This window comes from Gracilinanus agilis, chromosome 4 (assembly GCF_016433145.1).
Source record: "Gracilinanus agilis isolate LMUSP501 chromosome 4, AgileGrace, whole genome shotgun sequence".
Classification (NCBI taxonomy): domain Eukaryota; kingdom Metazoa; phylum Chordata; class Mammalia; order Didelphimorphia; family Didelphidae; genus Gracilinanus; species Gracilinanus agilis.
In genome coordinates this window covers 299,924,549-299,949,964 of record NC_058133.1, presented here as the reverse complement: position 1 = coordinate 299,949,964, position 25,416 = coordinate 299,924,549, and the positions used below count along the sequence as shown (strand labels likewise).

Here is a 25,416-nt window from a genome sequence, read left to right as displayed (position 1 = left end):
TGAGATTCTTTCTAATTCTGAATCCATGATCCTATGATATGGCAATAAGTCCTAAATAACAACTCTTTTTTTTTCCTCTAAAAACATTAAATTTTATTTTCTCTTTTTCCCAAGGTTGTATTTTTGATGTGCAAGTCCGAACAAGGAAAGATTATCACTTTAGATCTCTGGGGGATCCTGAGGGCCATCCTAATGCTGGTCGCAGTGTGGGACAATGTGAAGTCTTCCCCTGCAGTTTAATAAAGTGTCGAAATGGTGGCACATGCATCAATGGAGGATCAACAGTTTAGTAAGTGTGAAATCAGTTATTGCCATGACAAAAACACAGCACTGTATTATATGTACCCTATAACAAGTATATTATTTCCTTAATGCCAAAACCAGAAACCAGCTGGGATCTTTTTTTTTATATTTTTCCATGTTTATATGATACATTTTCTTTCTCTTCTGCCTCCTGGAGCCAACAAGCAATTCCACTGGTTTATACAAATGTATAACTTCATTCTTATTTCCATATTATTCATTTTTGCAATAGAGCAACCTTTTGAAACCAAAACCCCAAATCATGTACCCATATAAACAAGTGATAAGTCCATATGTCAGCTTTCATCTTAAATATGGATATCAGTCAGTGAGCACAGATAGATTTGAGCCTATATGGAGGGGAGGGTGATAATTGAGGGCAGGATTGGAGGGGGTAGAATATACAATTGTTTAGGCATTAGCCTCTGCCTTCAGACAAAATTATGCCAACTTCAATGATCTTTTTCTTAAATTAGGATGGCGCAATGGATAGAGTGCCAGGCTTGGAGTCAGGAAGACCTGGCTTTAAATCTAGCCTCAGATTCCTACTAGCTGTGTCACCGTGGGAAAGTCACTTAGCCCTATTTGCCTTAGTTCATCATCTATAAAATGAGCTGGAGAAGGAAAAGGCAACCTACTCCAATATCTCTGCAAAGAAAATCTCAAAAGGGTTCACAAAGAGTCAGATATGACTGAAAAATTACTAAACAAACTTCATGAATCCCAAGCTGACCCCAGCGGCAAAAACTTATCTTTTTTATTTTTATTTTTTAGTATTTTTCCATGTTTACATGATGCATTTTCTTTCCCTCTCCTCTTCAGTCCCTGCTCCCAGAACTGACAAGAAATTCCAACGGGGGAAAACTTATCTTTTATTATTTTTATTTTTTAAACATTTTCCATGTTTGCATGATGCATTTTCTTTCCCTCCCATAGACAATAAGCAATTCCACTTGGAAAAACTTATCTTTTTAACATCACTAAATGCATTGCTACAGATCATGGAAAGTTGTCCATGACAGCTGACCCAAAGGGCAATAGACGCATGGAAGTTATAAGTAGGATGTTACCAATAAGGATTTGGGTGCAGTGATTAACATAAAAGATCATCATGGACATATGCAACTGGAAAAGGAGGCAAGCAGTTCACAAGATAAGAGCAAGCAATAACCAATGAGTGACCAGAGTATTATAGCATTGGTGTTCACCAAAAAAAAAAAAAGAGCTAGAGGAAGGCATCAAATGCAGAGGCTAAATCGTCTGTAAAGAGTCTACAGGGGAAACAATAGATAATAACCCAGAGAAGGCATAGATAACTTGTGATGTTCTGCCTTGGAAGACACACTGATGAGATTATGGAGCCATCAAAATATTGTAGAAATTATGTCAGCCATATGAAAGAAAGAAAATAGACAGTGCTTAGTGACTTTTAAGTAATATAAGACTTTGAATGGGCTAACTAGAATAGTGGCCGGAAAACCGAAAAGAAAGATTAAATCTAAGGGACATTACATTAGAAGAATCCATTGACTGAATGCACACAGGAAAACAAAAGGAAATAAGAAAGAACTCAAAACTTGCAAGCCTAGACAGAGGAAATGATGATGTTTTGAACAGCATTGGAAAAGTTAGGAAACAGCTCCTGCACAAAGGCAAAGAGAAAATTATTTTTTTGTTGCCCTACTTTCTCTCACCTCTCATTGCCATTTCTGGGTACCATACACTAACGGAGAACCAAAATCTAATAAATCTAACTAATAGGTCAAAGCAAAGTTGTTGTTTTAGAAGAATTCAAATAATGATGCCTGCACATAGGTTGAAATATGAGCAATAAGGTGGCACATCCTCTTTCTTGGTAAAGGAACTTGAGATGGTAGCCAGAGTACCAGCTAATATTAAAAAGAGAGATGCTGGCAGCAAATCTAAGTCATGAAACGGAAAGGGTATAAACACACTTGCTTGGCTGTTTGCTCCTCATTAAAACAGCCTTATAACCATGTGCTTACACAGACAGTGGTGGCAGCACTCCCATAAACCTTCTTTTCCAAGGGTTTACAATTCAACTATAAAAACTATGCTACAGGATAAAACCAGAAGGAGAAGGCAATCACATTTTTATTCATCTGATCTTTAAAGAGTTAGTTAATTCTTTTTTTATTTATTTAAGCCAGTTACAAAAAGAAAGAAAAGCTACTCTGAAGGCTTTTTTTTAATGTAAATGTTTTTGAGTGTGTAGTTTGTTGTTTTTTTATGTTTTATAATTGGAAAGCAACTCAGCAATGGTAAGGATATGTAACTCTTCTTATTCCCATACTCTTTATTTTGATGACTTCCAGAGAGCAAACATGTCATTACTTATGATTAAATCCCATACTTTGAGATTCTCCCAGTCAAAATGGACCTTTGTGCCTAAAGCCTCATCAGTAACCAGAAAGAACCTATTATCCTTAAAATTTGTCCATGCGACAGGAGAATAGATTTAAACAGTCAAGATGGCTCTCAGACAGATGGTGGAAGGAAATAATGTTTTCACTTGTCCTAAAGCATCAGCTTTTAAGAGACAATGAAATTCAAGCATCTCTTTGTTTTGTTTGGACCGAGTTTATGGATTATTTTTATATTTCTTTTTTACCTGCAGCATTTTATAGTATACATTATTGAATAGTGTCACTAGTTTGCAAATGGGGAGAGTTAACTATTACAGATGTATTTCATGTTTTTATAGAGCCTTCCTTCTCCAGAACCAAAAGTACTGTACAACTTTTAAATCCAATGCATCAAAACATTCTCCCAAACCCTTTTGCCTTTTTCCCTCCTAAATAAGAAGTTCAAAGACAAATAAAGGGGTCCCCACAGGCTGGGTGGAATAAACAGCCTCAGAAGTGATGTGATTTCAAGGGTTCTGGTGTCTCTTCCCTACCTTCATCCCCCCAAGGGAGAATAAAATCTATTATCCTTGAAATTCCATCACTAGAGATTTGTTCCTATGGAGTAAGATTTTGTAGCCTGTTGAAATGCATGTACCTCAAAAGAGATATATCCTTAAGACTTTATACTTAACTTGTACAAAAATATTTATAGCCGTACTTTGTGGTAGCAAAAAATTGGAAAATTCAATTGGGGAATGGCTGAACAAATTGTGGTATCTGTTGGTGATAGAATACTATTGTGCTCAAAGGAATAAAGAACTGGAGGAATTCCATGTAAACTGGATGACCTTCAAGAAGTGAAGCAGAGTGAAAGGAGCAGAACCAGAACATTGTACACAGACGGATACACTGTGGCACAATTAAATGAAATGGACTTTTCTACCAGCAACAGCAATGACCCAGGACAATTCAGAGGAACTTGTGAGAAAGAACACTATCCACATCTAGAGAAAGAACTGTGGAAATGGGAATGCTTTAGAAAAATATGTGATTGATCACATAATGTGATAGGGATATAATTGGAGTTTTGATGTTAAAGGACTACGCTACTACAAATATGAATAACACGGAAATAGGTTTTGAACAATGATACATGTGTAACCCAGTGGAACTGATTGTTGGATTTGGGAGTGGGGAGGAAAAAGTAGGATGATCAGGAATCATGTAACCATGGAAAAATATTCTATATTTTTAAAAGGGAGAAAAAAAGACTTTTAGTCATTTGAATCTTCAAATGAATAAGTTTCAAATCCTTGCCTGAGAGGAAGGTTAGATAGAGGTAGGGGAGAAGGGAGCATAAGGATGCAAGGTTCCTAAGGTGAAAATAAAAGTACTGCCCCCATTGGAAAGGAACAAAGAAAGGAAATGTAGGGGGAAACCTTGCCTAGAAAGGGTTTCCCCCAAAGTATATGCACGTCCAGATGGAGAAAAGCAATACCCTCAGGTTTCCTCCATGAGAGTCACTATCACCATAGCTAACAAAATCCCTATTCCCCATGTCCTCTCAACATCTCTCCTTTCTGTCATCCCCCTAAAGAGATGTTAGTCAGGGGGCAGCTGGGTGGCTCAGTGGATTGAGAGTCAGGCCTAGAGATGGGAGGTCCTGGGTTCTGTTGTTATTAAAATGATGAGGGCCCATTTCCACACTATAAAGGGGTGAAACAGCTCTCACTAAAATGTGAGAGGAAGAAGCCCCTCCCCCAACCCCCACACCACGTACAGCCCAGAGGCCAATGCACAAGAGTGAAAGCAGGATTGGGGCACCCAGTAAGTCACTGGGAGCTCCAGGGCTTGTTCCTGAGAGCAGCAAGAATTAGGACCCCAAGTGGCTAAAGAACACGCACAGACTTCCCTAAGCACTGGCGTGGGTGAAGACATTGCCCTAGGCAAGGACAAGAATCTCGAGCGCAGGCTTGGACCTCGAGTGGGGACCCTGTGCAGACGGGAGCGAGGCTGTGGAAGCAGCCCCTGAGACTGCTGAAGGAGCCTCAGGCAGAAGGGAAGACTGGGGACGACCAGGAGGATCGACCCGAGGACAAGGAGACCTGAGCCCTCGGGAACCTAGAAAGAGCAGACAGACCCTGAGTGTGAAGACAAAGCTGAGAAGGGGCGGGGCTAACAATGGCAAGCCGAGAACCCCAAAAGAAAAAGATTATCAAGAAAAACTCTGGAACACTCGACAACTTTGACACAGAGAAAATCCAGACAAAAGAGGAGGACAAACAAGTATCCAAACCTTCCCAAAACAATGAAAACTGGTCAAAAGCTATGGAAGAGTTAAAAAATGAGATATTGAGGAAGATGGAAGAGATCTGGCAAGCAAATAACAGTTTAAAAGGCAGAATTTTGCAATTGGAAAGTGAGGCTCAAAAATCAAATGAACTGATAAGTAAATTGAACACCAGAAATGACTAGATTGAAAAGGAAAACCAAAAGATCATAGCCAAAAACCAAAAGATTATAGCCGAAAACCAGTCCCTTAAGGCTAGAATTGAGCAATTAGAAGCCAATGATCTCTCAAGACAATAAGAACAAATAAAACAAAGTCAAAAGACTGATAAAATAGAAGGAAACATAAAATATCTCAAGGAAAAAGTGACAGACCAAGAAAACCAGTCTAGAAGAGACAATTTGAGAATTATTGGTCTTCCAGAAAAAGCAGAAATTAATAGAAACTTGGACTCCATACTTAAAGAAATTATTCAGCAAAATTGTCCTGAAGTTCTACAACAAGAGGGAAATATAGACATTGAAAGGATCCGTAGATCACCCTCTACACTGGACCCAGAAAAGTCAACACCCAGGAATATAATAGCCAAATTCAAGAGCTATCAAGTAAAAGAAAAAAATCTTACAAGAAGCCAGAAAGAGACAATTCAAATATCAAGGAGCACCAATCAGGATCACACAGGATCTGGCAACCTCCACGCTGAAAGACCGCAAGGCTTGGAATACAATATTCAGAAAGGCAAGAGAGCTGGGCCTTCAGCCACAGATCAACTACCCATCGAAACTGACTATATACTTACAGGGGAAAGTATGGGCATTCAACAAAATTGAAGATTTCCAAGTTTTTGCACAAAAGAGACCAGGACTAAATGGAAAGTTTGATATCCAACCACAAAAATCTAGAGAAACATGAAAAGGTAAATAAGAAACAGAGGGGAAAGAAAGAAAACTCATAATATTTTAAATTTGACTCTTTAAGGGCTTAAATAAGATCTAATTATCTGTATTCCCATGATGAGAAATGCTATGTATAATTCTCTGTAGTGAACTCTATTCACTATTATAGCAACCGGAAGAATAATTCATAGGGAGAGGACAGGATACTAAATGGTGTAAGATGACATGGGGGGTGGGAAAAAAGGGGGGGAATTGTAGGGGACACCAAGAGAAATCTGAGTAAATAAGAAAAATAGGATATTCTATTACACACAAAAAGGGCATGGGAAGGGGAGGGGATAAATACTACCATAAGAAGGAGAGGAAGAGAGCATTAAGAGGTAATATTTAAACCTTACTATCAGTATAATCAACCTGGATCCATTGGGATAAAAAACTCTATCTAACCCTACTGAGAAAGTCAGAAGGGATAAACCAAAGGGAGCAGGGGAGGGGGGAGGTCAAAAAAGGGAGGGGAGAAGAAGGGGGAGGGAATTCATTAGGTCTTTAAAAACAAAAAGAAGGGAATAACAAGGGAGGGGGTAGAAAGGGAAGTCAATCAAGGGAGGGGATAAGGGATACCGGCTTAAAGCAAACCACTGGTTTAAAAGAAAATAGTGTAAGAAGAAGGGGTGGGTCTAGGGAAGGATACAAAAATGTCAGTGAATGCACAACTGATAATTATAACTCTGAATGTGAATGGGATGAACTCGCTCATAAAACGGAAGCAAATAGCAGAGTGGATCAGAAACCAAAATCCTACCATATGTTGTCTACAAGAAACACATATGAGGCAGGTAGACATACACAAGTTTAAGGGTAAGGGCTTGAGCAAAATCTTTTGGGCATCAAATGAGAAAAAGAAGGCAGGAGTGGCTATTGTGATTTCTGACAAAGCCAAAGTAAAAATAGATATGATTAAAAAAGACAGGGAAGGTCATTACATCCTAATTAAAGGCAGTATAAACAATGAGGAAATAACACTGCTCAATATATATGCACCAAGTGGTATAGCATCCAAATTCATAAAGGAGAAACTGGCAGAGCTCAAGAAGGAAATAGATAGTAAAACCATAATAGTGGGAGATCTAAATATTCCTCTTTCAGATCTAGATAAATCAAACCAAAAAATAAATAAGAAGGAGGTAAAAGAGGTGAATGAAGTCCTAGAAAAATTAGATTTAATTGATATGTGGAGAAAAATAAATAGGGACAAAAAGGAATACACCTTCTTTTCAGCTGCACATGGTACATTCACAAAGATTGACCATGTAATAGGGCATAGAATCATTGCAAACAAATGCAAAAGAGCAGAAATAATAAATGTAACCTTCTCAGATAATAATGCAATAAAAATAATAATTAGTAAGGGCACCTGGACAGGCAAATCAAAAACCAATTGGAAATTAAACAATATGATTCTCCAAAACCAATTAGTCAAAGAAGAAATCATAGAAACAATCAACAATTTCATTGAAGAGAATGACAATGATGAGACATCCTACCAAACTCTGTGGGATGCAGCCAAGGCAGTACTCAGGGGGAAATTTATACCCTTGAGTGCATATATTAACAAATTAGGGAGGGCAGAGATTAATGAATTGGGTATACAACACAAAAAATTAGAAAGCGAGCAAATTAAAAACCCCCAGATGAAAACTAAATTAGAAATACTAAAATTTAAGGGAGAAATTAATAAAATCGAAAGTAAAAGAACTATTGAATTAATAAATAAGACTAGAAGCTGGCATTTTGAAAAAACAGATAAAATAGACAAAGTACTGGTCAGTCTAGTAAAAAAAAGAAAACCAAATTGACAGTATCAAAGTTGAAAAGGGAGACCTTACCTCTAATGAAGGGGAAATTAAGGCAATCATTAAAAACTATTTTGCCCAATTACATAGCAACAAATATAACAATTTAGGAGATATGACTGAATATTTACAAAAATATAAATTGCCTAGCTTAACAGCAGAAGAAATAGAATATCTAAATAATCCCATATCAGAAATAGAAATTGAACAAGCCATCAAAGAACTCCCCAAGAAAAAATCACCAGGACCTGATGGATTCACAAGTGAATTCTATCAGACATTCAAAGAACAACTAATCCCAATACTATACAAATTATTTGATATGATAAGCAAAGAAGGAGTCCTACCAAATTCCTTTTATGACACAAATATGGTACTGATTCCAAAGCCAGGTAGACCAAAAACAGAGAAAGAAAACTATAGACCAATCTCCTTAATAAACATAGATGCAAAAATCTTAAATAGAATATTAACAAAGAGACTCCAGCAAATAATTAAGAAGATCATCCACCATGATCAGGTGGGATTTATACCAGGAATGCAAGAATGGTTCAACATTAGGAAAACCATCCACATAATTGACCATATCAATAGTCTAACAAACAAAAATTACATGATTATCTCAAAAGATGCTGAAAAAGCCTTTGACAAAATACAGCATCCATTCCTATTGAAAACACTGAAAAGTATAGGAATAGAAGGACCTTTCCTAAAAATAATAAACAGTACATACCTAAAACCATCAACAAGCATTATATGCAATGGGGATAAATTAGAAGCCTTCCCAATAAGATCAGGAGTAAAACAAGGATGCCCATTATCACCTCTATTATTTAACATAGTACTAGAAACACTAGCAGTTGCAATTAGAGAAGAAAAAGAAATTGAAGGTATCAAAATAGGCAAGGAGGAGACTAAGCTATCACTCTTTGCAGATGATATGATGGTATACTTAAAAAATCCTAGAGATTCAACTAAGAAGCTTGTAGAAATAATCAACAACTTTAGCAAAGTTGCAGGATACAAAATAAATGCACATAAATCATCAGCATTTCTATACATTTCCAACACACTAGAGCAGCAAGAGGTAGAAAGAGAAACACCATTTAAAATCACCCTAGACAATATAAAATACTTGGGAATCTATCTACCAAAACAAACACAGCAATTATACAAAAACAACTACAAAACACTTTCCAAACAAAAAAAAAACTGGATCTCAACAATTGGAAAGCCATTAATTGTTCATGGGTAGGACGAGCTAACATAATAAAAATGACCATCCTACCCATATTAATATACCTATTTAGCGCCATACCTATCAAATTACCAAAAAACTTCTTTACTGAATTAGGAAAAACTATAACAAATTTCATTTGGAATAACAAAAGATCAAGAATATCAAGGGAAATAATGAAAAAAAAATGTGAAGGAAGGGGGCCTAGCAGTACCAGATATTAAACTATACTATAAAGCAGCAGTCATTAAAACAATATGGTACTGGCTAAGAGATAGAAGGGAGGATCAGTGGAATAGACTTGGAGTTAATGACATCAGCAAGACAGTGTATGATAAACCCAAAGAACCCAACTTTTGGCACATGAATCCACTATTTGACAAAAACTGCTGGGAAATTTGGAAAACAATATGGGAGAGATTAGGTTTAGATCAACATCTCACACCCTACACCAAGATAAATTCAGAATGGGTGAATGACTTGAATATAAAGAGGGAAACTATAAATAAGTTAAGGGAACAGAAAGTAGTTTACTTGTCAGATTAGTTTTTAATTATTATTAAATTTTTCCTCATAAATCTTCCTCTCTGAAGTTTCTGCTCATTGCTCTCAGTTCTGATTTCTAAGCAAAAACAGAACACTAATAATCCCTTGTCTATGGGCCAGCCTTTCAAATATATGAAGACAACTAACATCTTGACTTTGCTACTAACTATGTGACTCTGATAAGTCATTTTGCCTCCCAAAATCTGATTTCCTACATCAAATAAAGAATTGTGGTATTGTATAGTTGGAAAATCTTGAACCCCTAAAACTACATTACCCAAAATTCCTTTCTGTATTACCCACAATTCCTTTTGCCTTTCCTATAAGTACGCCTTTATGTTTTTTGAGTCATAGTTTCAGGTTGCTCTGCCCTGCCTTTCTCTTCAGTGTGAGTGGCTTGAGTAAGCGCTGCCTTTTTTTCTCTAGCTCTCTAGTTAAATATTAACAAATCTTTATAAATATAATACTTGAAGTATTTGGCATTAGTTTTAAAATCTACAGTATTATGGGAAAAATCACTGGATATATAGCCAGATGACTTTGATTCAAATCCCAGCTCTTCCACTTAAAAATCCTTCATCCTTCCTGGACCTTGGGTTCCTCAACACTAAAATAAAGGATTTGGACTAGATCAGAGATGTCAAACATGCCACTATGACCTGAGTGAATCTCTATTTAACAAAATAAATAAAAATATAATAAAACATTACATAACATTGCACTTTAAAACGAGGTTATTATACAGGCAACAAGGATACTTTGGTATGATTAGTGGCCTTATTTCTATTTGAGACTAATACCACTAGATTAAATGACCTTTGGGATCCTGCTCCAAATCTACATACTTCTGGAAAATCTTTTTGCCTCAGGTGAAGAATTTGTCATTATTGACACGGCTAATGCATGGATTTATTTTGCTGGATCATGCATAGTTATTTTTTTTTTCACTCGTGGAAAGAGGTTGAAGGGAGAGGTCAATTTTTTTTCATTGAAAATATTAAATTAGCTCCTTTTAAAGAAGAAAAGGGGAAAAAAAGAAAATATACCTAGATACAATGCTAGGTTATATTGGGGAGGGAAAATACATTTTGTTTCTGGCCCCATTAGTCCTTTGTTTTTAAGAAACTGAAGCAGAGTAACATTCACAAAGTTCTGTTGAGTGACGCAAAAATACAGAGCCAGAGTTACAGTGGGAAACGATGATGACTAAGTCCCAAAAAAATTATAGTTATTATATTCTTGACTTTGGAGAGCACCATCTACTGTTCTAATTCACAAGTGACCTGTTCATTACATGCCTATTCCAAAAGCCCCTTGGACTGCATATCCTCATAGTTTGGTTTCATTACTTAAAAATGGATTTTAACTTTCATTTTATTCAATTCACAATAAGGCAGTGGAAAGAGGATAAGAACGGAACTCAGGAGGCTTGAGTTCTATTGCCATCACTGCTACTAATTGACTATTTAGCTTTAATCAGGACAGTTAGATTGTTCTGTGGATAGAGTGCCTGGGATGGAGTCAACCAGACCTGAGTTCGAATCCAGCCTCAGATGCTTACTAGCAGGGTGACACTGAGCAAGTTACTAAAATAAACCCTATTTGCCTTGGTTTCCTATAAAAATGAGTAAGGCGTGGTCCCTGGCTTATAGCTACCAGAAAAAAAAGGAAAATATGATATTGGCACTACCTTACATCATGATATTACTACCTCAATGCTCTTTAGAAGATAATATCAATGTAAGGAATCGGAATCATAATTTTTATGTTGTACTTGCCAATGTATCAGTTTGCCATTTGTCTCATCATTTTACGCATGTGTCAGAAACATTGACCACCCAAATAACTAAGGACAATTCTGAAATGTCAGGAAATAATCAGGAAACACCATAATGTTTTCGTTTTTGTTTTTGTTTTTTTCAAAAAATGTTGTTAAATATTACCACTGGAAAGATCCCAGGGATTGTCTAGATCAGTGATTCCCAAAGTGGGTGCCACCGCCCCCTGGTGGGTGCTGCAGCAATCCAGGGAAGCAGTGATGGCCACACTTTTTTTGTATTACATTCTATTCTGAGTTCAATAAATAGTTTCATAATTTCCAGGGGCGCTAAGTCATATTTTTTCTGGAAAGGGGGTGGTAGGCCAAAAAAGTTTGGGGACCACTTGTGTTAGAGATGAGGAACTAGTGCCTAGTGTTATGTGGGTAATTTGAGGAAAGGTGTTTGGGATAAGGGAAATTGAAAGGAGGATGTTGGAGATCTGTTAAGTGGGTAATCTCAGTTACAAGTAGGCTGGGACTAAAGGAGATTCAGGGTATAATAGGACTGAAGTCAGGAGTATAACACAGAAGGGAAACAGAGATCTTCAGGGAGAGGAGAAGTTAAACTAAACAGACAAACACAGCAGGCTTACAGACTGGGACTTAGACTCAAACACAAGCTGAGGGAAATAGACTAGACTGAAATTAACAAACAGGCTTTAGTTAATTTCACAGGAAGGGACCTATTTTGAAGTAACACCTTCCTTCAAGATGGATGCCCCAGCTTCCCTCTAAGCCCAGAGTATGTTGTCTCTTTCCCTCTTCTTCCCTCTTGATAACTAACAGACAAATTACACTAATAGGGCTATTGAAACACAAAAGGGTTTATTTTGTTTGAAGGCTGTTTGTTAGGAAAGTGGTTCAAAGGAAACCCTATCAGTTGTCTCAGGAACCTCAGGTGGGGGAAGGGAAGTAAAGATGGAGTCTGAGTAAGGACCTGCCTTTAAACTCACTTTACAAAATGCTATGGCTATCTAAAGGGAATAAATGATGATTTGACTAACTATAACTAATGCTGTCAATTAGATAACTCTTCACAGATTTAATTCCTCTCTAATTACTCTCCTTATTAACTTCATAGACACTAAGGTAAGGGAGGGAAGGCAGGGGTGGTATAGGAAGGAAGATATAAAGGGTTTATCTAAAATAATAATTTCTTAAGTAAATATATCAAAGCTAGGCTAAATTTCAATATTAAAGCTAGATAATCAAAGCAGCTCACTCATTGACCACCTCCCTCTACGGAAGATCCAGTCAACTGCCTCTTTCCCTCAAGATTCTAAAAGCCTAACAGCTTTTGGAACTCAGCCAAAGCTAGAAAAAACTAGATGACCCCAATTCTGTATACTACACTAGAAAGCTAAAGTAATTTTCCCAAAGTCATACATTGTTAAGAGCAGAACTGAACTAGATCCAGGGCCTCTCAATACCTAATTTAGTACTTTTTTCATAAGACCATGCTGCCTCCACTCTCAAGGTATAGGGATATCTCATGGAATGGTTGTGAGGCACAAATGAGGAAATACATATGTAAAGCATTTTGAAAGCTTTGAAGTTCCATGTTAGCAATTATTATGGTTATATTACTGTATTTGTTGTAGGTCTGTGATATTGATAAAGGTGTAGGAATAGATATGTAGATGTAGAGAAAAAAATAGAGAGCTTAGATAGAAATACAAATAATACTTCGTCATTCAATGGAAATTACTTTCTCCAAAATCACCAATGATCTCTCTCCTTTAAAAAAATAAAAGAAGAAGTTTCCTTCTGTCTTAGAATCAATACTATATACTGATTCCAAGACATAAAAGCAATAAGGGATAGGTCACAAGGGTTAAATGAGTTGCCCAGAATCATACAGCTAGGTCTAATTCGAACCCAGTACCTCCCATCTCTAAGCCTGGTTCTTTATCCACTGAGCCATCTAGCTGCTCCACCAATGATATTTTTTTAATTTTTATTTTGAATATTTTCCCCTAGTTACATATTTCATGTTCTTTCCCTCTCCCCCAAACCCTTCTAACCCCACTTAGCCAATGCACAATTCCACTGGGTTTTACATGTATCCTTGATTAAGACCTAATTCCATATTATTGATAGTTGGACTAGAGTTATTGTTTAGTGTCTACCTCCCCAATAATATCTGCATCAGCGCATGTGTTCAAGCAGTTGTTTTTCTTCTGTGTTTCTCCTCCCATAGTTCTTTCTCTGAATTCCACCAGTGATTTCTTAATTGTCAAATCCAATGTCTTTTTCCTTAATCTTGAATTCTCTCTAGCCTTTTATATTCTTTATGCCCTTTTAGACCCAATAACCCTCTTCCTCTTTACAGTTACTTTTCTCTAAAGTTTTCAAAGATACTTTTCTCCTGTTTCTCTTTCTACCTGTCAGACAATCCTCTCAAGATCTATCAAGATCTATCTATCTTCTCTGATAATCTGATAAGGATGGCTTAGTTGATAAGGAAATAACTGGACTTGATGATCTTGACTGTTAAGTCATAGCTGCTTCTCTGAAGTGCCATTGAGTCACAGGTTTATTATATAAGAAATTCAAACTCCCTTTCACCCAAAAGCACAAGGATAGTTTCCCACAACTACACAGAGCTGTATTTTTAACATAAAGCAATACAATAGGCTTAGAAGCTTCAAGGTGAAGATAAGAACCAGGCTGGACTTTCAACTATATTTATTATCACCAAGCCAAGTCTGAAAATACTTTTCTCAGGGGAAAACGTCCCGGCTAAACTAAGGTTTCGGCCTTGGCTGCATTTCTGATCAAAGGAGAAGAATGTTAACCTCTTAACTGTTGGTTAGCTAGGAACTTAAAGCTTTTCAATAAGGCCACAATACTTTTTAACAAGAAATCATAAGGATCACAAAAGGAGTCAAAAGGTCACAAAAGGAGTCTCATATTTTTATCTATTCTCTTATTGGCTTCCCACACAATCCTTCTCAGTCTTTTTTGCTAGATATTCATCCATATATCCATTAATCCATATATCCATTCATCCATCATATCCACTAACTATGGTGACGTGTCCTCCAAGGCTTTGTTCTATACTTTCTTCTTTTCTCCATCTATACTGTTCCTTTGATGATCCTGCCAGCTTCGGTGGATACAATTATTTTATCTTTGCTGATAATTCTCAAACTCTCCTGACACAGCTCTAGTTGTCTATTAGATTATTAAACTGGATATCCCACAAACAACTTAAACTCAGCATATCCAAAACTGAAGACATTATCTTTGCTCTCAAGTGTTTCCCTCTTCCTAATGTTCCTATTATTGATGAAGGCACCACTATCCTTATTTACCCAGGCTTGCAACCTCGGTATTATCCTTAAATCCTAAATCTCACTCCACCTTCTATCTAATCTGTTGCCAAGAGCTAGTAATTCTACCTGCACAGTATCTCTCCTATACTCCCACTTCTCCCCTCTGACACTCTTGCTAACCTGGTACAGATCCTTATTATGCCTCTACTATTACAATAGCCTTCTGGTTGGTCTCCCTGTCTAAAGTATCTTCCTTTAGTCCTCTATTTAATGTTCAGAGCCCTTCATAACCTGGTCCCTTACTACCTTTCCAGTCTTTTTTTTATTAATTTTTATTTTCATTATTCTAAACAACATACACAGACAGACATGAATTTTTGTATACCCAGAACATGAGATTACATATGAAACTGGACATCTCTATTAAATCCAACTTTTTAAAGCATATAATAAAATAATTTCATAGCTATCCTGCTAGTCTGAGTCTCACTCTGAACATACTTTATCTTCCTGTTATTTTTTAATTTAATTTAATTTTTTTATTCATTATCTTCCTTCCCTCCCCACACCATAGAAGGAATCATTCGTCAGAATATATAGCTTATATCTTTCATGTTTCCACTTCTCAGTTCATTCTCTGGAGGTGAATGAACATCCACAAGTTATTCTTCAAATAATAAATCTAGAGCTGTATACAATGTTCCCTTGGTTCTACACATTTCACTCTTCATTATCCAATGTTGTTCTTTCCAAGATTTTTAAAAATTAATAAGCTTATCATTTCTTATACACAAGAGTATCCCATCGTAATCATATACCACAATTTGTTTAGCCATTCCCCCAATTAATGGGCATTCTCTCAATTTCCAATTCTTTGCCACCACAAAAAGAGCTGCTATAAATATTTTGGAATATACAGATTGTTTTTCTTTTTCCCAAGTTCCTTGGAATGCCCACTTTTTTTTAGCTTTTTAGACATAATTCCAAATTGCTATCATGGTAGGATCCATTCATAGGTCCACCTGCAGAGTATTATTATCTTATCATTTTAGTGAATCTGATCAGTGTGAGATGTCTCAGAACTGTTTTGTTTTACATTTTCCTAGTCAGTAATGATTTAGAACATTTTTTCATATATCTATACATGGCTTTGATTTCTTCATCTGAATATTAACTGTTCATATCTTTTGTTCATTTATCATTTGGGAGATAGCTCTTATTACCATAAATTTGACAAAGTTCTCTATATTTTCAATATCAGAACTCTTATCTAAGAGACTGAGCATTTTCCTCAATTTTCAGCTTTCCTCCTAATCTTGCCAACATTTGTTTTATTTGTACAAAAACTTTTCAACTTAATATACTCAAAAGAATCCATTTTATATCCTACACTGCTATCCATCTTTTGTTTACTCAAAAAATCTTCTCCTATCCACAAAATTGATAGGAAATATGTTCCCTCTTCTAATTTTCTTATGATATCTCCTTTTACATCTAGATCATGCATCCATTTTTATCTTAGTGAATGATGTAAGGTATTGATTTATATCTAGTTTCTGCCAAACTACTTTCCAGTTGTCTCCGCAATTTTTACCAAATAGTGATTTCTTATCCCTATACCCTGAATCTGTATTTTTGTCAAATGAAAAATTAACTATAATATTTTACTTCTGTTTGTTGTATATCTATTCTGTTCCAAATATCTACCTTTCTTTTTCTCAGCCACTACCAGATAGTTTTGATGATTACTGTTTTATAATACATTTTAAAATCTAGTCTGCTAAACTTGCTTCCTTTATATTTTTATTCATTATTTTTTTTTGCTATTCTTGGACTTTTGTTCTTCCAAATGACTTTTGTTATTATTTTTTCTAGCTCAGTAAGATTTTTTTTTGTAATTTGATTGGCATGGCATTGAATAAGTAGATTAGTTTAGATAGGATTATCATTTTAATTATATCAGCTCTGCTAATCCTTGAACAATTAATATTTCTCCAATAATTTAGAACTGACCTTCGTTGGGTAAAAAGTGCTTTATAATTATGTTTCTGTAGTTCCTGGATTTGTTTTGTTAGGTATATTCCCAGGTATTTTATTCTATCTGTGGTTATTTTTAATGAAGTATCTCTTTCTAACTCTTGTAGGACATTGTTAGTAATATATAAAAATGTTGATGATTTGTGTGGGTTTATTTTCTATCCTGCCTTTCTAGTCTTCTTACACCTTACTCATACCTAAGTGCTCTGTGATCCAGTGACACTAGCCTCCTTATTGTTCTCCTCATAGGAAACTTCATCTCTTGACCATGGGAATTTTCACTAGTTGTTCCTCATACTTAGAATTCTTTCCCTGTTTTCCCTGTCTTCCCTCAACTCCCAGATAAAATCTCACCTCTCACAAGAGGTCTTTCTCAATTTGCCTTAATACTAATATCTTCCCCCTATTAATTATCTCCAATTAGTCCTGTTTCTTGTTTGTACATAGCTGTTTGCATGTCGTTTCCCCCATTGGAGAGTGAACTCCTTGATATCAGATAAGGTTTTAATTTTTTGTTTATTTTGCTCTTCTTTCTTTGTATTCCAGTCCTTAACACAGGGCTTGGATATTAATAAATGCTGATTGATTGACACATCGATATATATTAGTCATTACTTAACCTTTTTTTTTCAATCCTAACTGACTCTTCATGGTGACTTCTTGGGGTTTTCTTGGCAAAGATAATAGAGTGGTTTGCCATTTCCTTCTGCAACTTATTTTACAGATGAGGAAACGAAGGCAAACAAGGTTAACCATCTTTCCCAGGGTGACATAGCTAGTAAGCGTCTGAGAACAGATTTGAACTCAGGTCTTCCTAACTTAGCTACCCTATATGTATTTCTACACATATTAATTTTTTTTTGGTCAGAACCTGTGATTTTCACCTAAACTGATTTTCCTAAAATTTAGGTCTAACCATGTCAACCCTACCCAGAACCTCAGTAAACTTCAGTGAGTCTCTATTACCTCCAGGAGCAAATACAAAATGTTCTATTTGCCATTCAAAGTTCTTCTTATTCCCCTTCTACCTTTCCTGTCTTCTTGCACTTTACTCCCCATTGTACTCTTTGTTCCCTTGACTGGTCTCAAGGCTGTTCCACAAAAAAAGGATTCCATCTGTTGGCTCCAGGCATTTTCTCTAGCTGTGCCCTTTGTCCAAAATACTTTCCTTTCCTCTGCTCCAACTTTTGAACTCTCCAGCTTCCTTAAAGTCCCAACTAAAATCCTACCTTCCTAAAGGAAGACTTCCTTGACCCTTCTTCATTCTCTTTCTTTCCTTCTTTTAATATTCCTATCTATCTTACATATAGCTTGTTTTGTATATGTTTGTTTATATGTTGTCTCCTTCATTAGATTGTGAGTTCCTTGAGGGCAAGGATTTGTCTTTTACCTCTTTTTGTATCCCTCGCACTTAGCACAGTGCCTCGTACATAAAAAGGTTTAATTAATATTTATTGACTGATTAATAAATAAAAGGTGCTGTATTAATTAGAAATTTTGTACCTTTTAATTCCATTTCCCAGAATTCTTTCCCCATCCCAAAATTCCTTTCCCCTTTTCATTTACTTGTGTCTTTATGTTATTGTTTATATAGTTCTATAATCTCCTCAATCTTCTTCCTTTTTTCCCACATGCAGGCTGGGTGAGCTCTCTCTAGTTTTTATCTTCCTTTGCTTCAAGTTAGTATTAATAAACTTTATAAATATTAATTATACTTGGAGATATTGTATGGTAATTTTAATCTCTACAGTGCTTAAATTCCTTCAAGCTTAAATTAAGCTTAAAAGTACAACTAAGGGGGGCAGCTGGGTAGCTCAGTGGAGTGAGAGTCAGGCCTAGAGACAGGAGGTCCTAGGTTCAAACCCGGCCTCAGCCACTCCCCAGCTGTGTGACCCTGGGCAGGTCACTTGGCCCCCATTGCCCACCCTTACCAATCTTCCACCTATGAGACAATACACCGAAGTACAAGGGTTTAAAAAAAAAAGTACAACTAAGATTTTTGGGACACCATATATAAACTCTTATACCTATATTCCAAATAATTGACTATATGAATACAGTATATAGATGACATAACTAGAAGAGCTCTTCCGTAGCCTAAGCACTGTGCTAATTACAAGGACTACAAAGACAAAAAAATTAAGTAATCCCTACTCTCAAACTAGGTGATGCAATAGATAGAGTGTTGGGCTTACAATCAGGAATATGCCTCTTCTTGAGTTCAAATGTGGTCTCAGATACTTGCTAGCTATATGACCCTGGGCAATAAGGTTCTTAACTCTGTTTGCCTCAGTTTCCTCATCTGTAAAATGAGGCAAAGAAGGAAATGGCGAACCACTCCAGTGTCTCTGCCAAGAAAACCTCAAAATGGGGTCACAAAGAATTAGACACAACTGAAAAAAATACAACATTCCCAAAGAGGCTTGTTTTCTATTGAAAGAGATGTGTAAGGATAAGTATACACAGAAAAAATACAAAATAAATACTAGACAGTTAGGGAGGAAGAGAGGGCACTAGAAGAGCATGGAAGAACTTTGTATAGAAGGTGGTGGTGTCTTGGCTTTATCTTGGAGGGAAAGAGGGATTCAATGAATTAGAAATGAGTAGAGAATGCATTCTGGGTGCAAAGACACGGAGATGGAAGGTGAGTGGTCAAATGTGTGGAACAGAGTGAAACCAAGTTGGCCCCACCACGGAATGTGTATGTATTTGGGGTATTAGAAGAGAGTAATGTATAATGAGGCTAAAAGATAGTTTGTGCCTAATTTGTAAAGAGCTTTAAAAGCTAAACAAAGAAATTTATTTTTTTATTCTAGAAACCAATTGGGAGCCCATTGGAATTTACTGAGTAGGGGAGAAGCATAATCAAATCTGCCCTTAAGAAATACCTTTTTGGCAGCTGCATTGAGAATAAATTGGAGTTGGGAGACACTTGAGGCCAAGAGATTAATTAATAGTCCATTGTAACAGTCTAGGGAAGAAGTGATGAAGGGAAGGCTGGGTAAGTGGAGAGAAGGGATCAGAAACAGTTTAGAAAAAAGTTTATATTTTAAAATATCTACTAAGGGCATTAGTAGCCTGAAGGTCAATACAAGTCAATACTGTCACAAAATAGACAAAATAAGAGTATAGTTTGAGACTGCATTAATAAATATTTTCTTGGGCTGCAATATTAGAAGTATTAATTCCCAAGAATGGTAAGGAGAAGAAAATCCTGCTGTTCTCCACCCGGGTCAGACCCATTCTAGAAACTCCATTTTAGGACAAATTGTAATCCATTAAGGAAGATGACTAGGAAGGGACTGAAGACTATGCTATATGATTTAATTATCAGTTAATATTTAGCCTAGCAAAGAGAAGTTTTGTGGGAAGAAACAATCCAATCTTGGAGTCAGAGGATCATAGCATTAGAGCTGGGAAGGATCTCAAAGGCTGTGTAGTCCAATTCTCCCTCATTTTACAGATAAGGATACTGAGACCTAGGAAAGTAAATCAACTTCCCCCAGGTCAAATACATAGCAAGCAGGAGAGGTGGAATTTGAACTCAAGTTTTCAAATATCTGATTGTCACAGAGAAGAGGGATTAGTCCTGGTGGAAAAATGAGAATCATTGAGTGGAACTTGAAAGGTCAGTTTCAGTTCAATAGAAGGAAAAACTTACTTAAAATGTTACATAAAATGTGAGTTATTATTCTTACAAATTCCTGTTCCCAACTCTAAAGCCTATAATGATCTCTCTGCTAACTTGCTCAAGGGTAGAGAGATTCAATTTCCAAAACATTATAGACCTCTTGGAGCTGAAAAACACAGAGTAAATCTCAAATAACAAAATTAGAACTAATGAGCCTAATCATGTCTCTACTGCCCCCAGCTGAGTGCTGGCCGCCTCCCTGGCCTGCTCCTCTCCATCTCCAACCCTACCCTCTGCATTCTCCCTTTGATCCAAGCTCAAATGAAACAAAGCTTCCAAACTGTACACCCCAACTTCCCATTGGGAAGCTGCTTCTCAGAAATTAGAAATCATTCTCTGTAGTCTACTCCTCTCAACATTCAAACTTATTTTACTGTCCTCATTTTTTTAACCCTTACTTTCTGTCTTAGTAACAATTCTTGAGACAGAAAGCCAAGGGCTGGACAAATGGGTTAAGCAACTTGCCCTGGATAGCACAACTAGCAATTTTCTGAAGTCAGATTTGAACCCAGGACATCCCAGCTTCAGGCCTTGTGCTCTACCCACTGTGCCACAGATACCCCTCCTCACACTTTTATAACTATCATGTTTGTTATTTCTCTGATTTAGTTCCTCCCTGATTTTATTGATATTATCACTTTAATGTCTCTTAGAAAGTGTTACCATTTAAATTATCTTGAGAGATTGATTTTGGGGTAAGTTTTGATCAAGGATTTCAATGTGACTAATGGGAGAGGAAAATTATTTCCTGCTTTTCATGGTCAGACCAAGTCATGAAGAAGTGTTGTGGGAGTGTACCAAGTCAATAAAAGGAATAGAATGTAAAATGGCCCCAGAATATCATATCCAATCCTTCCTGATTGGTACATAAGGACCATTTTCAAACTTTTGTCTAGTTTTTATGCTTTTCTTTAAAATTCTGAAGTTAAAAACAAAACCTTAGATGTAAATAGTATCTCATTTGAATTACTACTCTTACCCACTCACCCACCAATCACCTTTAGGAAGAGATGCCATTGCCCTTCAAATAGGTAACCCAATGTGTTTTATTAAAATTCATTGGGAGGCTGAGGGACTTATGAGAAAGAAAACTAGCCACATTCAGAGGAAGAACTGTGGGAGGGGAAACACAGAAGAAAAACAACTGCTTGAACACATGGGCTGATGGGGATATTATTGGGGATGTAGACACTAAACAATAACTCTAGTCCAACTATCAATAATATGGAATTAGGTCTTGATCAATGATACATGTAAAACCCAGTGGAATTGTGCATTGGCTAAGGAGGGTTAGAGAGACTTGGGGGAGAGGGAAAGAACATGAAATATGTAACCAGGGGAAAATATTCAAAATTAAAATTAAAAAAACAAAATAAAATAAAATTCATTGGGAAAGGAAGATAGTGAGCAGGAGAGATATCAGAATTGTGGGTGAAAAGATAGGAAACTCTCCCTTTTCCACCAGGTGTCATATGGGTAAGAAACTCATTAAAAGAGCAATTAGAGGAAATATTGGTAAAATAGCCAACGCTGTAAGTGTTGGGAGACTGATACTTTAAAGAGAGAATCTTCACAGTATTTGAGCCAAGAAAAATATAGACAGAGAAGCACATGAAACCTCAGTAGAGGTAAGTGTCAGCTGACATAAATTCTGGTCTGAATTCTACCATTAAGTAATTATGTGATAGGCAACTTATTTAACTTCTTTGGATCTGTGTCTGTCTGCAAAATGAGGGATTAGACTAAGTGATCTCTAAATTCCTTCTAATCTACACATTCTACAAATCTAAGTTTAATATAGATACAAAATACGACTCATTACATAAGATTTGAACTCACAATACATGGATTCAGTCTTTAAGGTTTATCAATAATAAATCTGTGACTCATTATTCTCCCACACAGGAGTCTCCCTGGGCACACCTAATTCTAGCTTACTTTTAGCTCCTTGAAGAGGAGTGTATGGTTCTATAAACATCATGTTAATAAGGCATAGAACATGCTTTATTTTAAAGAAATGTAAATAAGCAGAAGGACTTTTATCCAAGCTACTGTTGTGAAGGAAGAGTTGTATCCTGCCTTCCCAGGAGTTTCATCCCCCCCCCTCTCCTCTAGGATCAGGTACAATCCCTCATAATACTTATATGCCTCATATTACCATTAATAATCCTCACAATACTAATAAGGCAAGTTCCATTAGCATAAGTAGAGTCGATGACCCCACGGCAGTTTAGTTTCGTTTTGATTTGTATCATCACGAATGTCTCTGGACACTTAATTCCTTCTAGGGTCACAGAGCATTCCCTCCTCTGAGCATCTAATCACCCAGGCTACATCTAGTTTCTGAAGTCTTTGTTCTGTAGCTCTTTGGCACTCTTTTATGATCCCATCAGATTGTCACCATCCTATCAACTCCAAGTTCGCTCAGACCCTCCTCATTGCCTACATCAGTGGTTCCGAAACTTTTTTGGCCTACTGCCCCCTTTCAAGAAAAAATATTACTTAGCGCCCCCTGTCACATACTATCACCGCCTCCTTACAGTCATTCACCGCCCCCAAATGCACCTGTGGCTGTCACCGCTTCCCCTGGATCGCTGCAGCACCCACCAGGGGGCGATGGCGCCCACTTTGGGAATCACTGGCCTACATGATAGTTTTTACCTCCATATATTGTCACTGGCTTATGTTTCTTCTTGTCCCTATCCAGATAGCCTTTTTCATACTCCCCATGGCTCTTCTTTCCAACTTCTCCTGTTCCTTCCATTTATGTGTAAGGCACCCAGGGGCTTTTCTTTCTTATTATGCATTGCGATGAGGACAAAATGAGATTATATTTGTAAAGTGCTTTTTAAAATTTAAAGCAATATCTAAATTCTATCTATTGTTCTCATCTCCTTTGACCTTCACAGTAATCCTGAAAATAAACAGAATTCTATTATCCTCATATTTCATATGAAAAAACTGATACTTAAAAAAAAGAATGACCTGCCAAAAGTCTCAAAGCCACTAATTCCAATGGCAGAGCTTTGAGTCTATATCCCCTAAATCTTGGTCCCATATTACTTTTATACTTATATAGAAATAGAAATATCTGATCATCTGAGTAATAGAAAATTAGTAAAATATACTTCTTTACATTTTAAATATCTTTTTGTTCTTCTATCATTTGATGATTTATTTTAAAATATTAAACTTTTTTATACTCCATTAAATTTGCTTTGCAACTATTACCTTTAAATAAATAAAATCTAACCAATAAAACACCATCACTTTTCAGTCCTTGCCTTTTAGTCTCCATAAGATTTCTTTGTCTATTCATTTCCATTAACTTTTCTTTTTACAGAGCTAGGCAATCTTGGTGCTCTAGGTAACTCTCAATCTCTGTAAGTCATTGATGAAGAGCTGACTTACATTGATAGTTTATTTATTCAGGAAATTCCTGTGCTAATGAAATAAAAAAATCCAGGCCCTATACCTATCCCCATCTACTCAACGGAATTCAAGTGTATTGTTTCTGGTCTAGGTTTTTTTGTTTGTTTTTTATTTCCTCCAAACACCTCAGGAGTTATGATACCTTGGACTTCAGAAAAAGCAGGCTCAGAGTTATATTTTCTGTGTATCATTGGTCTTATTATTGGTTCATATTTAGATTATTATTATATGTATTATTACACCAGCATTATTATTAGTCTTATTATTATTGGTTCATATTTTTAAGTGTGACATTGTTGCTGGATCACAGGTCTGGGTCCTTAACGTGGTCCATTGCTCCCCTGGGTATCAGTGATGGGCTGGCTACTAAATCTGGCTTGGACTTGAATCCTAGATGCTTGAATCTCCATTCATTTACTCTCCTGAATTTATTTAAAAGGCTGTAACTGCCAGATTAATCTCCTTCAACTAAAAGGAAAGAACAAATACCAAAGCAAAGAAACAAGGCCCATTTTCATAAGAATATGTGTCAATCTCTGATGGGGAAAGAACCTCTTCTCTTTGGCACGTTCTGTCCCTGGATACTATATAGCAGAAATAAATTAACCAAACAGAAATCAGACCAAGAGAAGAGGATAAGTCTTCACTCAGCTAGACATTTTGAATGCCCTCCTAGCAGATCACCATATACTTAGACCAGTTATAGAATGCCCAAGCATCATTTAAAATCTCTCCAAAATGTCAATTCGATAATTCCATTATATATCATCTCACCTCTCTTGGAAGCATTCTCCCCAGCTTCTTCCATATGAGTAATTATAGCAGGGACATTCTGTGCATGTTCATAAGGACAAGGATCATTGACTCCATATATATTCTAATGGAGACAACAACATGCACAAAGAGTTGTATGATAGATTCACAATGTATGCTATAGAATAGATGGAGAATAGTCTTAGAGGAGAAGATATTAGCAGACAGAAGGCACTAAGTCTTGAAGGAAACCAGTATTTCTAAGAGGACAAAGTGAGGAGGAAAAGCATACTCAGAACTTACACAAAAGCTTTCATTTCATGAATAAGGTCATATAAAAGATGATGCATTTCACATTGTTCCAAAAGTGGATTTTAAATTCTTTCTTACCAAAACTGCAATCAATGTGGAGCTTTCTCTTATTCCAGATACAATAAATTCATTAGCAGACTGATTTATTGAAATAATATTGATTGTACAGAGACCAGTTTTTTACTGAATCATGTACAGAATCAATTCTTATGACAATCAATGTGACCTGTTAAAATTAGTACTCATTTTTCACTGTTACTCTACTGTCATTTGTAGATTAAATGAAATTTTGTTCCTCATAAGTTTTCTCTTTAATGCTGTCACTTTTATTGTAATAAAATTATTAATAATTTTCTAAAAGGAAAAAGCATAATATTTATTTTTTAAGTATTTGAGAGAATTCTTTTCATCTTAATGCTCCTATCTCATAAGCTACATAATTTTACATGTGATTCTAAGGTCTTATTTATTCTTTAAAAATCATTCCTTTTTAAGTTAATTTTATTTATTTTTTTTTATCATTGAAGTAGATCTTTCTTATGTTTATTTACTGTCATAATGTTTTTTCCTCCTTTCATGTTTATCTCGCCACAACTAAAG

At 36.2% G+C, this 25,416-nt stretch overlaps 1 protein-coding gene across 1 annotated transcript in view; it reads left to right on the top strand.

The window, feature by feature from the left end:
* Positions 1–25,416, top strand: part of EYS (eyes shut homolog) — a 1,520,124-nt gene that overhangs the window by 1,431,090 nt on the left and 63,618 nt on the right. Inside the window, exon 21 of the mRNA XM_044675358.1 lies at positions 115–289. Within this exon, the coding sequence (XP_044531293.1) occupies positions 115–289 (175 nt within the window). The remainder of the gene's footprint in view (positions 1–114; positions 290–25,416) is intronic.